This window comes from Myotis brandtii, unplaced genomic scaffold (genome assembly GCF_000412655.1).
Source record: "Myotis brandtii unplaced genomic scaffold, ASM41265v1 scaffold144, whole genome shotgun sequence".
Taxonomy (NCBI): domain Eukaryota; kingdom Metazoa; phylum Chordata; class Mammalia; order Chiroptera; family Vespertilionidae; genus Myotis; species Myotis brandtii.
The window spans coordinates 3,430,450-3,446,388 of NW_005355159.1; the positions used below are offsets into that span (position 1 = coordinate 3,430,450).

Genomic DNA, 15,939 nt, shown 5'->3' on the forward strand with positions numbered 1-15,939 from the left:
GTAGCTCTGTGGTTAGAGTGTCGGACCTTGAATCAAAGGGTCGAGGGTTTGATTCCTGGTCAAGCCCAAGTACCTGGGTTGCAGGTTTGCTCCCTGCTCCTGGTTGGTAAGCTTGCGGGAGGCAATCAGTTGATGTGTTATCTATCTCACATTGATGTTTCTCTGTCTCTCTCCCTCTCCCTCCCTCCTTTCACTCTCTCTGAAAAACAATGGAAAAAATAGCCTCAGTGGAAAAAATAAATAAAAAGAAAGAAAAGATAATTGCCCTGTCTGGGTGGCTTATTTGGTTCGAGGGTCGTCCCATACACCAAAAGAAAGGTTGCGGGTTCAATCCCTGATTGATGCACATAAGGAAGGCAACCGATCAATGTTTCTCTCTTACATTGATGTTTTTCTCTTTCTCTCTCTCTCCATCTCACTTCCTCTCTCTAAAATCAATAAAAAAACATATCTCCTGGTTAGGCTTAATATATATATATATGTATATGAAAATTGCTAGATAGGCTTTTATCATTGATCATAGTGCAGTTCTAGTGCACATCAGAAGTGATGATACCATAAAAGGGAACACTTTAACTGCAAATGAAGTCATTCTAGTTTCCTACACTTTTCTGTATTTCATTTTAGTCAAATATTTGGTAAAACCAGTAAAAAGACTGAGATAAAACCTGTTGGAGTCCACTGAAAATATTATTAGTAATTTTGGAAAGTTCTAATGAAGTTTTAAGGAAGTTAAATTATAAGAGTATAAAGTGATATTTAGATACTATATTCAAAGCACATTAGTAGTATTTTATAAAATCACTCTTAATGATAAAAGTGGTCATTTAAAATAAGTGGATGTGTTTAAGAACATATTCATAAATACAGCAGTATTTCTTAAAGGGTAGTTAGAATATCATGTATAGGTTCACAGGGAAGGATGACACTGGTGGAATTTGGTCAGACAAGTATAGGCATCTTATGATTCTCGTGTGCCTGTGTGTGAAATTGTTGAAGCCCAACAGTAGGGGACAAGGTACTGGAGAGAGTAATTAAACGAATTGAGTGTGTGAAAAACAAATAAAAATTGAGTAATTTAGTGAATTTTGTATCTGTGATTATTTCAGAGTAAGTTCTAAGATAAAATAGAAAGAGTCAAAGAAGCTGAGTGCCACTAGGGAAGAAGTTAAAATTGAAATTTGTTGTAGGAATGTCCCTATGTGTAGTATGAGCAGATACATTATATGAGGAACAATGTCTGTTTAGGGTATTCATAGAGAATTCTCTATTCCAGAGTATGGGACAACTCTTAATTTCTCCCTTACTATTAAGACATTAGATCTTAGGACTAATATTTGTCCCATTTCACTTTCTTTGAAAGATTGAAGCAAAATAAAACCTAAATGTCTCTATCAGTTAGAGGATGTGGATCAAATTATGACATAGTCAGACACTATAAAGTAGATAAAGTGAAGGAGCTAGAACTGTACAAAGAAAAATGGGTATATCTTAAACATAAAAATGAAAAAAATAAGTTGCAGAATGATAGTGCATTTCTATATCATTTCAAATTTTACAACAAGCAAGCCAATGGACAGTGCTGTATATTGTTTATAGTGGGAAATGTAAGAAAGCTTGTGTGGAAAGAATAATTCTCTAATTCAGGATAGTGTTTTTCTTTGAGGAGGAAAGGAGAAGGGAATGAGGTCTCAGAGAAGTAAACATGGGGCTTCAACCATATCCATTGTGGGGAAAAAGATCTGAATCAAATACAGGAATTTGTTAAGATTTGACTCAGGTATGTACTCTGGGGAGGATTATAGTATTCTCCGTGTTTTTCCTTTATGTTTTACATATTTCAAAAGAAAGTATCACCAGTTAAACATCTAAGGATGGTTATTACTTTAACTAAAAAAAGTGCAGCCTAGTGAGTATGGTCACCATTGCCTAATTTGACAGAGATCCAGGCCTCTTTAAACAGCCCTTCCTTGGTCAGGATGTGTGTTAATTTTCTTATGTCCAGAGTACATCTAAGAAAGGGTGTCAGGCAGGTGACACCAGAAGTTGTTTTGGGTCCATCAGCTTGACAGTTCTTTAAGAACTGAGCGGCTGCCTCTCAAAATGACCTACAGACTTAGTGAATATCACTCTATGTATATGATACGGTTGCTCTTTTTTTTTTTTTCTGAACTGTTGTACATGTGTAAAGGTTTCTCACCACTTCTTAGGAGGTTGTTATAATAACCTGGACTCCTAGTCTAGAATGACACAGAAAAAATGGAAAAGAAGGAATTATGTTTACAAGTACAGAGTATAGATTGCTGTGGAAAGTGCTGGGCTTTAAATGTCAATGCGAACAATGGTTGCTCTTTTCACCCACAGGAAACCAAAGGTGTGGTGAAGTTAGCTGCTCTTCAGGCAGTTGTGATATTGTGGTTGGTATCACAAGTGGAAATGAATACACAAGGAAGTTCTAGGGTGTTACAGAGACGTCTGTTATCTGAGGACGGGGGCTTGTGACAAACACGTAATCCCTAGTTATTATCTCATGCTAAAATACCTCCCCACTTTTATTTAGACTGAGAATCAGGCAATGTCTCTGGCAGTAGTGGCCTAATTTGAGGGACAAAGGATACTGTGGTATTCAGAAGAGAAAGTGTCGTGAATGCATGCATGCTTGTCTGAATATGTGTTTAAGTACTTGAAACAGGCCCATTGAATCATTCTGTGTGTAAAGAAAACGTACAAAAGATGGAAGGATTAAAAGGTTTAGTGGATCTTAGCAGCTAATGGCAGCTTCATTTGTTCTGTTTCATTTTCTGTAGCCACCTATGAGGAAGAGGATATTATTCTTATTTTAAAAATTAAGAAACTTGAATTAAGGAAGCTGAGTTGGCCAACAACACGGCTTGAAAGTGGTAGACTTGATACTGATCTGCCGGACTTAAAAGCTCTTGCTTTCTTTTTATCCTTTCTGTCATATAAAGTTAGGAGATGAGCAAAATACTCCTTTCCTGGTTTGTGTTTTGTCTTTTAAAAGTACTTTGTAGATGTATCTTAGAAGAATGACAAATGCATTATTTTTGACAACTTAAACAAATGTTTTATATATGTCCAGATGCATATGTACTGAGAATAAGTGCTCCTACATTATAGGAGATCATTTTTTTTTTTTTACTTCTTGGTAGAGTCCAGAAACTGAACAGTACTTTCCCTGTATTGAGTTTGGAGGGGAGTAAATAATGCGGAAGAAGGAACTGATGCTGGGTGAGAAGAGAGAGAAAGACAGACTAAAGATGAGGAGCTAAGGAGAGGGGAGAGAGGTACAAGTCCAGGAATGAGACGAGACAGAATCACAGATAAGGCAGAAGAATGATGGTGTGCCAGAGGCAGGAGCTTGGATACGGGTAGAGGCAGAAGTGTGTTCATACACAGGAGGGAAGTCTTATACTATACAAGATTAAATACTTCTCTCCTGGTACCCTTTTTTAAAAAATTAAATTTATTGGGGTGACATTGGTTAATAAGATAATATAGGTTTCAGGTGTACAGTTCAGTGGTACATCATCTATATATTGCATTGTGTCCCCCACCCAGAGTCAGATCTCCCATCACCATATATTTGACCCTCCTGAGGCTTTACTACTCCCACCCCTTCCCTCTGGTAACCACCATACTGTTGTCTCTGTCTATGAGTTTTTGTTTTTCTTTTTTTTTAACTTCTTTTTCTTGTTTGTTCATTTGTTGCTTTCAGTTTTATATATCACATATGAGTGAAATTACATGTTTTTAACTTTTTCTGTCTGACTTATTTCACTTAGCATGATATTCTCAAGATCCATTCATGTTGTCGCAAATGTCAGTATTTGGTCTTTTCTCATAGCTGAGTAGTATTCCATTGTATATATGTACCACATCTTCTTTATCCGGTCATCTAGCGAAGGACACTCAGTTGTTTCCATGTGTTGGCCACCGTTAGTAATACTGCAATGAACATAGGCATGCATATATCTTTGTGAATAAATGTTTTCAAGTAGATACCCAGAAGAGGGCTTTCTGGGTCATATAGTAACTCTATTCTTAATTTTTTGAGGAGTTTCCATACTGTTTTCCATAGTAGCTGTAACGGTTTACATTCTTACCAGAATGTAAGGGTGTGAGGGTTCCTTTTCTTCCACAACCTCTTCTACACTTGTCATTACTTGTCTCATTGATAATATTCATTCTAACAGGTGTGAGGTGGTATCTCATTGTAGTTTTGATTTGCATTTCTCTAGTGGCTAGTGAAGTTGAGCATCTTTTCATATATCTGTTAGCCATTTGTATGTCTTAAGAGAAGTGTCTATTTAGGTCCTTTGCCCATTTTTTGATTGGATTGTTTATCTTCCTTTTGTTAAGTTGTATAAGTTCTCTGTAAATTTTGGAGATTAAACCCTTATCTGCAATAGCATTGGCAAATATGTTCTCCCATGCAGTGCAAATCACTGTACTATTATCTGTGTCCATGAGTCTTTCTTTTTTTCTTATCCCTTGAATACCATGCTGTTTTGATTATTATAGTTTGTAGTATAATTTGAAGTCAGAGAGTGTGATAACTCTGGCTTTGTTCTTTTCTCTCAGGATTGCTTTAGCTATTCTGGGTCTTCTGTGATTCTATATAAATCTGATATATTTTTTGTTCTATTTCTTTAAAAAACATCATTGGGATTTTGAAGGAAATTGCATTAAATCTTTATATTGCTTTTAGTAATATGGCTATGTTGATTTTTCCAGTCCATTAACATGGAATATCTTCCTATTGCATTGTGTCTTTTTCAATCTCTTTTAATAATGCTTTGTAGTTTGCAGTATAAAGGTCATTCACATCCTTTGTTAAGTATATTTCTAGGTATTTTATTTTTTTTGTTGCAATTGCAAAAGGAATTTTTTTCATTTTTTCTGAAATTTCATTACTATATTGTAATGCATTGCTTTGTTAAGTATATTTCTAGGTATTTTATTCTTTTTGTTGCAATTGCAAAAGGAATTTTTTTCATTTATTTTTTCTGAAATTTCATTACTATATTGTAATGCATTGGGTTATTGTACATTGACTTTGTATCCTGTAATGTTACTGTACTTTTTAATTGTTTTTAATAGTTTTTTGGTTGAGTCTTTAGGGTTTTCTATATAAAGAATCATGTCATCTGCACAAAGTGACAATTTTACTTCTTCATTTCCAATTTGGATTTCTTTTATTTTTTTCTCTTACCTGTTTGCTCTTGCTAGGTCTTCCAGTACTATGATGAATAACAGTGGTGAGAGTGGGCATCCTTGTCTTTTTCCTGATCTTAGAGGAAAAGCTTTCAGTTTTTCACCACTGAGTATCATATTAGCTGAGGGTTTGTCATATATGGCCTGTATTATGTTGAGGTACTTTAAATGTAAATTGACTAAAATGGCACAGAATAGCAGATTGGATCAAAAAACAAAACCTAACCACCATGTGCTGTCTTCAGGAGACACCTCTAAGCTGATAAGGCAAATATCGACTCAAAGTGAAAGGGTGGAAAACCATTCTCCAAGTAAATGGCATCCATAGAAAAGCAGGTATAGCCATACTTATATGTAACAAAATAGATTTCAGGATAAAAAAGGTAAGAAGAACCCTGGCTGGTGTGGCTCAGATGGGCATCATCCTGTTCACCAAAGTGTTGCCGAGTTGATTCCCAGTCAGGACATGTGCCAGGGTTGTGGGCTCGGTCCCATGTGGGGGGCGTGCGGGAAGCAGCCAATAGATGTTTCCATTGATGTTTCTCTCTTTTTCCCGCTCCCTTTCTCTCTCTAAAAATCAATAAAAACTAAAAAACCTTAAAAAAAGGGTAACAAGAGACAAAGATGGTCATTTTATAATGATAAAGGGCACTACATCAAAAAGACATCACACTCTAATATATGTGCTCCAGTCAGGGAGCACCAAAATGTATAAAGCAACTGCTAACAGAACTAAAGGGAGAAAGTGACAAAAACACAATCACAGTAGGGGACTTAAATACCCCATTGACAACTATAGATAGGTCATTCAAACAGAAAATGAATAAAGAAATATCAGCCTTAAATGACACATTAGACCAAATGGACATAATTGACATTTACAGAGCCTTTCATTCCAGAACACCAGATTATACATTCTTCTCTAGTGCACATGGAATATTCTCAAGGATAGACCATATGATGGGACACAAAACTAGCCTCAACAAATTTAAGATAATTAAAATTATACCAAGCATATTCTCTGACTGCAGTGCTTTGAAATTTGAAATTAACTGCAAAAAGGAAGCAAAAAAATCCCACAAATACTATGTGGAGAATAAGCTAACTTTGTTTTTTAAAGTTAGATGAACAGTCAGTTAATTTGAGGAACCATAAATTAAGACATAGATATGATATTCTGCATTTTTTATTACTTTATATTTATAACTTATTTTTGGTTTCTAGGTTGCTCTCAGTGAAGATGATTTAACAGTTTTAATGAAAATTTTGCTGGAAAATCTTGGAGAAGCTTCTTCACAGCCAAGCCCTACACAGTCTACCCAGGAGGCTGTAAGAGTAAGAAAAGATGTTTTGAGTGGACCTGACCACCTCAAAGGTAAAATTGAAGATTTTTAATTTGATTATGGAGAAAAATGAGCATTAATGCCATATTTATATTTAGTGGTTTCTCTTAGTTGTCCAGCATAATATGGTATGAACTGATTCAGTCTTGTATTATTTACTGTGGAAAAGCTCCCAGGGAAGGAGGTATGTATGCTCAGTGTCCGCTGTAAGGGAAGGGCCACTTGTGCTGAATATATATGGAACAAATCATTGGCATTTTTATTCTTACAATATGATTTAAATAATTGTAGAAAGTATGATATAAATTTAGGGTAATAAATTATCCTAGCTTTTAAAATATAACTAAAATCATACACCTACCTAAAAGTTTTTTAATTTTCGTATTTATGTTTGAACCATCAGAACAAGATTTGGCAGACACACAGCTTTCTGTGGATCAGAGTGTCACTCTGCAATTTGACTTTCACTTTGAATCTCTTTCCATTGTTCTTTATAACAATGATATCAACCAGGTAGGCACTAACTTTCTGTATTTAGAAATAAATCCTTAGCTCTTTATTGAATTTGGAATATTGGCATTTTTTGATGTTTATTCATAAAAATTAATATGTCTATGAAATTCTGTTTGGACTACAGAACATACATTGGTCTTGCTCTCTGACTTCACTTTGTTGGTGTTGTTAATACTACTAGGCAAAGGCAATTTTTTAATTTTGTTCTAAGTAACATTAGCACTAAAACACTAAAATCCATCACTAATAGAAGAATCTTATATATGAGGAACTAATTATATCCACAATTTTATTATATAGCTTGATACATAAGTATAACTATTTAAGGAGAATAACTTAGTAGTGGCTTTGGAACCTTAGAGGAATATTTTTTAAATTTATCATTATGATATAGTATAAGCATTAGCTATGTTTTTATTGAATAAATTTTATATGTAGTAGTTATGTGTTCAGGATACTCATTAATGAATTGAAGAACCAAGGTCCAGTCTCATAATTATTTGAATTAAGTAATGTATCAGTGGTATTTTAGAAAGCTATTTTTTTATTATATAGTGTCTTTTAAAAAAAAATTAACCTTTATTGTTGAAAGTATTACAAATGTCCCCTTTGTTTTTTTTCTCATTGACCTCCTCCACCCTGTATCAACTCCTTCCAGGCCTTAGATAGTATCTTTTAATAAATATTTTTGGTTATATAAATCATGTCATATAATAATCATAATACATATGCCATTTGATAATACCAATAAGTTATATTGATTAATACCCATAATATATTCTAATTATGGGCTTTATATCTGTTGTTAATGTCCACTTATATGTTATCTTATATTTCATATTATTTTCTAAAAATTATGCAATATTCATATATTATTACTGTTAAACTTTGACTACTATCTGTCATTTGTACAACAAACTGCCTTAATTTCTAATGTTTAATGTTAATTAGAAGATCAGAAAATTACCTTCTGGAAAATTAATAGTTAAATATGTTCTTCATTTCACTTAAGGTACCATCATTCCACTGGTTGCCCAGTTTTAAAATCTGTATCTTCGTTTATTTCCTTCTTTGTTGATTTTTATTCATTTAGACACTGATTACTATCAGTTTTTTCTTTGACTGAACCTTTGTCCTTTCCTGGCACTTCTCAGTGCTGCTTTATTTGAGAAATCTTAGCTCACAATTATAGTACCACAAAGACTTCCTTGTTTGTTATTCTTTTTACCCATCCTAGATATTGGCACACGTTCAGCTTCCTAAATGATTTTCATGCCATTTACAACTTCCCAGTGTTATGTGAATTTTGTCTGACTAAAAAAGATTCAGTGGTTCCAAGTTGTCTACAGCAATATCTGTACCACAAACATAAGTATATTGTGATCAGTAGATGTGTCACAGGTCGTTTCTGTTAATAGCTACAAATCAGTAGTTTGTACCCTGGCCTGGTGGCTCAGTTGGTTTTGGAGTGTCGTCCCTTACACCAAAGGGTTGTGGGTTTGATTTTCAGTCAGGGCACATGCCTAGGTCGTGGCGTGTGTGGGAGGCAGTTGATCCATGTTTCTTCTCTCTCTCTCTCTCTCTCTCTCTCTCTCTTTCTTCCTTCTTCTCTCTCTAAAAATCAATAAAAATATATCCTTGGGCTAGGGTTAAAAACAAACAAACATGCACAAATCAGAAGTTTGCAAATTATTTACATTTTTTAAAATATATATTTTTTATTGATTTCAGAGAGGAAGGGAGAGGGAGAAAGAGATAGAAACATCAGTGATGAGAGAGAATCATTGATTGGCTGTCTCCCACACACCCCCAACTGGGGATCGAGCCCGCAACCCAGACATGTGCACTTGACCGGAATCGAACCTGGGACCCTTCAGTCCACAGTCTGACGCTCTATCCACTGAGCCAAACCAGCCAGGGATATTTACATTTTTATAAATTAAAGTCATTCCAAGTTTGCTAATAATAATATCATTCTGACCCACTTGCATGCAATGTACTCTCTTAAGTGAGAGTATAACGTGTGCCCAGAATTGCACGTCACCAGTACCCCTCATATGAATGTCATGGTCTGTAGTGAGCTATCAGGACTAAAGTTCTTTAATTAATTGAAGACTTTTTTTCTTTGGTTGTTTGGTTGGATTTTGTTCTTTTAAAGTCTGGGCATACCTACAGAATTTGGAGCTATGTTTGGTGACATAAAGATTGAGGTCTTTTTTCCTATAAAACCAATTTTAAATCTTTAGGATTTGAGACCTTGATTAGGCCTCTATATTTCTCTCCAGCCCTCATTCCCTAGCATTCTTTAATTGGACTATTCAAGCCTAAACAGCCTGTACCTTGTGCCTTCAGAGCATCTTGAATTGTTTGTTCATGTTTTCTCCCTATCTAGATTGTCTTCTACACTTCTTAGCCTGTCTAATCCCACTCAGTTTCTGAGGCTCAGTTACGTTCTCACCTTCTTCATTAATTTTTCCTGGCTCACAATGACCTCTTTGACCCTCTGAGCTTTTGCTGTTTATATTCTTTACCTAATCACTTCATGTCCTTTGTGGAATATGGGAGAATATAAATATGAACAAATAAATGACTACATGTCTTTTTCTTTTTTCATTTACAACTTAACAATATCTCTTTGTGATGTTTGTTGCAATGTATTTCTGTGTTTTTTCTTTTCTTATTTTTTAAATATTTTATTGATTTTTTACAGAGAGGAAGGGAGAGGGATAGAGAGTTAGAAACATCAATGAGAGAGAAACATCGATCAGCTGCCTCCTGCACACCCCCTACTGGGAATGTGCCCGCAACCAAGGTACATGCCCTTGACCGGAATCGAACCTGGGACCCTTCAGTCCACAGGCCGGCGCTCCATCCACTGAGCCAAACTGGCTAGGGCATGTGTTTTTTCTTTTCAATTAGGGTATAAGTTCACTAGCGCACCTACCATGCCTTACCCTTTCTTGTAAACCTCATAATTCCTATCATGGTGTTTTTTACGGAAGAGCTCATTAAATATTTATTAGTAAGAATGATTGATTGACAAAAATATCTTCTGATTATTTTTATTTGCCACGAACTGATAAGTTTTTATATATTAACTATTGTTGAAGATCAGCACATATATAAGCATTTATTTGCATGTACATATACACTCACGAACGAATATTTTTCACTGTTCTGTTTTTTGTGTTTCAACACCTGTTCTTCTAAAATTTGTGATATTGATTTGCCTTTAATTTCTTAATTAAAAATATGTTTATAAGTAATTACATAATATTTAAAGATAATTGATTCTTTTGCTTGAAATATACCACAGGAATCCAAACTTTCATTTCATAATGACAGTTTCCGGCTTGGTGAACTCAGATTACATTTTATGGCCTCCTCAGGGAAGATGTTTAAGGATAGTTCCATGAATGTGGGCATTAAACTTAAGACATGTACCCTTGATGATCTCAGAGAAGGCATTGAGAGAGCAACATCAAGGTTTGTCATTTCCGAATTTGCTGTACATTATTTAAGGTTGACATTACACCTGGCATTGTTACCAGGTATTGATTGCTAGGCTTGGGATGATCGAAAGAGGTCTTTGGTCATACTGCAACTTGAAGAGTATCAAGAAGTAGTGCTGACATCAAATTCAGTTGCTTTAAAGTTTGAATTAAAGCCAAGTTTAATAATAAAATGGAATATTCTTAAAAGTAGCAACCAGAAGAATATAAGAATTTTAATAGTTAAATCCACATGGGGTGGCCCATTGGTAATGTATTTTTCTAAATTGTTCCCAGTAGGCAGAATCTTTTTTAAAAGCCTTAAAATTATATATAAACTTTCTTTGTCTTATTTATTTTGTCTATAAACTGTTCTGTGAAATTTCTCTCAAAGTTTTAATAGAAGTGGAATCCCTAGCATTTTCATATTATCAACACATTTTTGAAAGATTAACTTATATTAGCCTGTATAGAGTGAGGAATGTGTAACTTTAAATAGACTAATGATATTTTTATATCTTTCCCAAATAATGAGACACAATATTTTTGTCCTTAAATTTTTTTTTGAAAAACAAAATAAAATAAACAGCAACAACAAACTGTGCTGCTACCTAAACTCAGACTCATACTGGATACTTCTGAGCCCTTTGTTTTTCTAAGAGATGAATAAATGAGAAAATAATGCTGCCATGCATCCAGCTTTTCGTTTTCACATTTCATATTTGAGGTGGCTGTCCACAGCTGCCTAGCCAATGGTGATTAAAGGCCATCATCTTTTTGGTAGTCTGCTCTTTCCAGCATATGTCCTGTGTGGGAATTATCATTGCAATCAATTGATGAACACTGGCTGATTTGAATTATATTGAATACTTTTGGACTCAACTTGTATAGGATGATTTTTGGAGATAAGGAGGAGGTTTTATTTTGGTAAATAATCTAAAGAGGTGCCCTTTAAATTTTGTGGGACCACATTAATGTGTTTAGTTAATTGTTGAAATTTCTTCCAACAGTCATGGTTTTTCTAGTATTGCATTATAATGATAAAATATTCTGTAATTGCCCAATAATTTGAATCTTGCTGTAGAGATAAGGAGACCATGTTTTGAATGCTCATTAGCTAATTAGACTCTAGTTAATAGTGGTCTTTTTTTCTGTTCAGATGAGAAAGATATATATATATGAAAATTTTCATCTTTTTAATTATTCTAGCAGGAACAAAATTATGAATGTATATTTTTTCAGAATGATTGATAGGAAGAACGACCAAGATAACAACAGTTCTATGATTGATATAAGTTACAAACAAGGCAAAGATGGAAGAAGTCATCTTGATGCTGTTCTTGACAAGCTGTATGTATGTGCCAGTGTGGAATTTCTGATGACTGTGGCAGATTTCTTTATCAAAGCTATGCCTCAGAGTCCAGAAAATATGGCAAAAGAAGTACAGATTCCACTGCGACAGACTTCTACAGCAAAACTCAAGATAGAAAAAGGTTAGCAGAGCTTCTCTGTCATAGATGACGGCTTGTATATTTTAACAAAAATTACAAGTAGGCAAAAAGAGAAGTGGAAACTAAGAATGTAAAATTATTCTTTAAATTTAAACATATTTTATAGAAAATTTTAGTAAGCATAGATTTATATGATTAGGAGCCAGGAAACTATTGCTCCCAACTCTGCATTACATTTCTTTACTTATTCAGAAGTAGAGTGAGCAAGTTAATCTGTGTCTGTGGTTCCCCTCCTTATAGAAGGGAACTCTTTTATTCAAAGAAAACATTTGGAAGAAGTATAACATATTAAAGAGCAATTGAACATATAAAAACAGAAGGTGGGGTATTGGAAGACAGCATGATGCCCCTGGACATCACCTTAGACTCCTTCAACTCACTGGAATGCTTGCAAATGTCTAGTCTGTGTACACTGAAGTCACTTCCTGCTGTATTAATCCTATACTCCAGCATTACCAATACATCAGTCATTTCTATGTTATGTTATAATTATCTGAGGTCAGGTATTTTTCTCTCTACTGTATAACTCAGTAAGATTAGAAAATTACCATTACTGGCAAAGTCAGAATTTTATTTTTTCATTTACCTTTAGTAAACAGTAATCATCTATACTAATAAAAGGGTAGTATGCTAATGAGACGGGTCGACCAGCCATCTTCCGGACATCCAACTTCCTTCCGGACAAAGCCATGGTGGTGGGGGCCAAGGCAGAGGCAGTTAGGGGCGATCAGGCTGGCAGGGGAGAGCAGTTAGGGGCGATCAGGCAGGCAGGTAGAGGCAGTTAGGGGCGATCAGGCAGGCAGGAAGGCAGGTGAGCGGTTAGAAGCCAGCATACCCAGATTGCGAGAGAGATGTCCGAACGCCTGTGGGATTGGGCCTAAACCGGCGATTGGACATCCCCCAAGGGGTCCCCTATTGGAGAGGGTGCAGGCTGGGCTGAGGGAACCCCCCCCCCCCGTGCACGAATTTTGTGCACCAGGCCACTAGTATCTAATATCTTTGTGTTCATGTGTACATTTAATACATTTATTCTATAGATTGTATGACCCTATGTACTTTATGGCAAAAAATCAATTAAATAGATATAATGGTCTGTCTATTTTATCATGATCTCTTATCCTCTTTGTGATATTTCCTTCTCCTATTTCCCCTCCTTGCCCCAGAAACATAACCAAATAATACACATTTATGTGTATATACGTGTACACACCTTAAGTCTGACATAAATAACTTCAAAGCAAGGATATCCCTGCTAGGTCAAAATAGTAATGGTCTTCTGATGACAGGGATCAGCTTCCATTATCTTGCTCAATTAGCATTTGTTAATGATCATTGATTATTAGTATGTATCAGTCATTTATTAATATTGTTAACTTCACCATATGCATTAAAGCAGGATATTAGAAACAACTTAGCATAACTAGATAGCATGTATTCAAGCAATAAGATTTACTTTACTACAACTTTTCTGGTTCCTATTATTGTTTCTTCAGATGACTCTGTGAGACCAAATATGACTTTAAAGGCCAGGGTCACAGATCCAGAAGTGGTATTTGTTGCCAACCTGACAAAGGCAGATGCTCCTGCTCTGACAGCCTCATTCCAGTGTGACCTCTCTCTATCAACATCCAAACTCGAACAGATGATGGAAGCTTCTGTGAGAGATCTTAAAGTGCTTGCTTGCCCTTTTCTCAGAGAAAAGAGAGGAAAAAACATTACTACAGTAAGAATTACCATCTATATATCCTATCTAATAATAGACAAACATGGTAATTGACCATACCTTCGCTACACCTCCCATTGGCTAATCAGTGTGATATGCAAATTAACCGCCAACAAAGATGGCAGCTAATTTGCATACTGCAGGCAGGGCGGGCCAGCACAAGCCGCCATCTGGGCCCCTGTGTGCCGTGTAAGCCCCGCCGCCAGCTGGGACCCCCGTGTGTGGCCCTGGGCGGTGGGGCTTGGCGGTGCGATCGGTCCGAGGAAGCCCTATTCTTGTACCCCAACCCCCTGAACGGCCCTGCCGAGTGTGCGACCCTGGGCCGCACCCCAAACCCCTGATTGGCCCTGCCGAGTGCACGACCCTGGGCCGCACCCCAACCCCCTGATCAGCCCTGCCCTGTGCGCCACCAGGGGCGGCACCCCAATCCCAGGATCGGCCCTGCCCTGTGTGCGACCGGGGGCGGTGTCCCAACCCCCTGATCGGCCCTGCCCTGTGTGCGACTGGGGACGGTGGGGCAGGCACCTAGGGATCGGGCCTGCCATCTGCCACCCAGGGAGCGGGCCTAAGCCAGCAGGTGGTTATCTCCCGAGGGGTCCCAGACTGTGAGAGGGCACAAGTGGGGCTGAGGGACATCCCCCCCACCACCAGTGCACAAATTTTTGTGCACCAGGCCTCTAGTATATATATAAAAGCCTAATATGCAAATTGTCCCCATGGGAGTTGGACCAGGAGACCGATCGCTCGCTATGACGTGCGCTGACCACTAGAGGGTAGCACGGAATGAAGGGAGGCCCCAGCTAGCAGTTGGCAGCCAGGAAAGGGAGATCCCGGCCGGTGGCCAGCAGCCGGGGAAGGGAGGCCCCAGTTGGCAGACAGCAGCTGGGGAAGGGAGGCCCCGGCCGGCAGCTGGAAGGCCCCAATCGGTCCTGATTGCCGGCCAGGCCTAGGGACCCTGCCCGTGCATGGATTTCGTGCACCAGGCCTCTAGTATATTATAAGCTTAGATTGAAGAATGCAGAAGAATGGCAGAAATGGTTGATTCATAGAATCCTAGAATGTGAGAATTCTACAGGACTTTAGAGATTATTTACTGACAAACTTGAGGTTTTACAGACAAGGATGTTAAATTCCAAAGATGTTAAATGATTTAGCCATGGCTGCTAGTGACAGAACTGGTACTACCTCCAGTCTGGTTTTCTTTTCATTATGTCATCTTTTAAACTGTACTTGAATTTTAGTACAAATCAATGTGCCTTTTCAGCTGTTTCTTTTTTCACCAAAGTATATCCAGTGAATGAGTACTAAAATCTTGAGGTTTATAACAAAAAAAGTCAGTTAGACTTATATGACCAAAAGATGTTGTGTTTTGCTGTATTAAAAGTTATAGTCAATTATATCAGTGGTTCTCAACCTTCTGGCCCTTTAAATACAGTTCCTCATGTTGTGACCCAACCATAAAATTATTTTCGTTGCTACTTCATAACTGTAATGTTGCTACTATTATGAATCATAATGTAAATATCTGATATGCAGGATGGTCTTAGGCAACCCCTGTGAAAGGGTCGTTCGACTGCCAAAGGGGTCGCGACCCACAGGTTGAGAACCACTGAATTATATTTTCACATTGTTGTTGAAAAATATTATTTTAGTTAAATAATTCATCATACTGATTTTTAATCTTAAATTAATAATTTTATGTTATGCGACCCATTTGTAGTGTTTTAAACTAAAAATTTCTGTAGGCAAAGTGAGTTTCATAAAGAAATGCAGTGCTAGGCTTAGTCTGTACTTTATCATGAAACATTCTTTAGTGCGATCATCTTCTTTTGATATGTCACAGAAAGCTCTGTTAATCACTCCATTAAATGCTCATCCTAATGTTTTGCAAGTTTATGTAGTACCAATTCCTCCATTCAATTCAGGTGCAAAGTTATTTTATTTATTTTGTTAATGATATATGAGAATATAGGCTTCATGGTTTTAATAAATCAAGATTTGAAATTTATTCTAATAAGGACCTTATTATATTCAAGACTGACCTTTTATTAAGCAATCTGGAAACTGATTATTTACTTACCATAGTCTTTTTTAAAGGTATTAACAGAACTATTTGTTGAAAG

The 15,939-nt window shown here is 36.6% G+C and overlaps 1 protein-coding gene across 1 annotated transcript in view; it reads left to right on the forward strand.

The window, feature by feature from the left end:
* The window catches only part of VPS13C (vacuolar protein sorting 13 homolog C (S. cerevisiae)), a 182,912-nt gene that overhangs the window by 118,495 nt on the left and 48,478 nt on the right, over nucleotides 1-15,939 (forward strand). Inside the window, exons 47-51 of the mRNA XM_014535515.1 lie at nucleotides 6,460-6,610; nucleotides 6,982-7,091; nucleotides 10,408-10,577; nucleotides 11,825-12,075; nucleotides 13,587-13,816. Of these exons, the coding sequence (XP_014391001.1) occupies nucleotides 6,460-6,610; nucleotides 6,982-7,091; nucleotides 10,408-10,577; nucleotides 11,825-12,075; nucleotides 13,587-13,816 (912 nt within the window). The remainder of the gene's footprint in view (nucleotides 1-6,459; nucleotides 6,611-6,981; nucleotides 7,092-10,407; nucleotides 10,578-11,824; nucleotides 12,076-13,586; nucleotides 13,817-15,939) is intronic.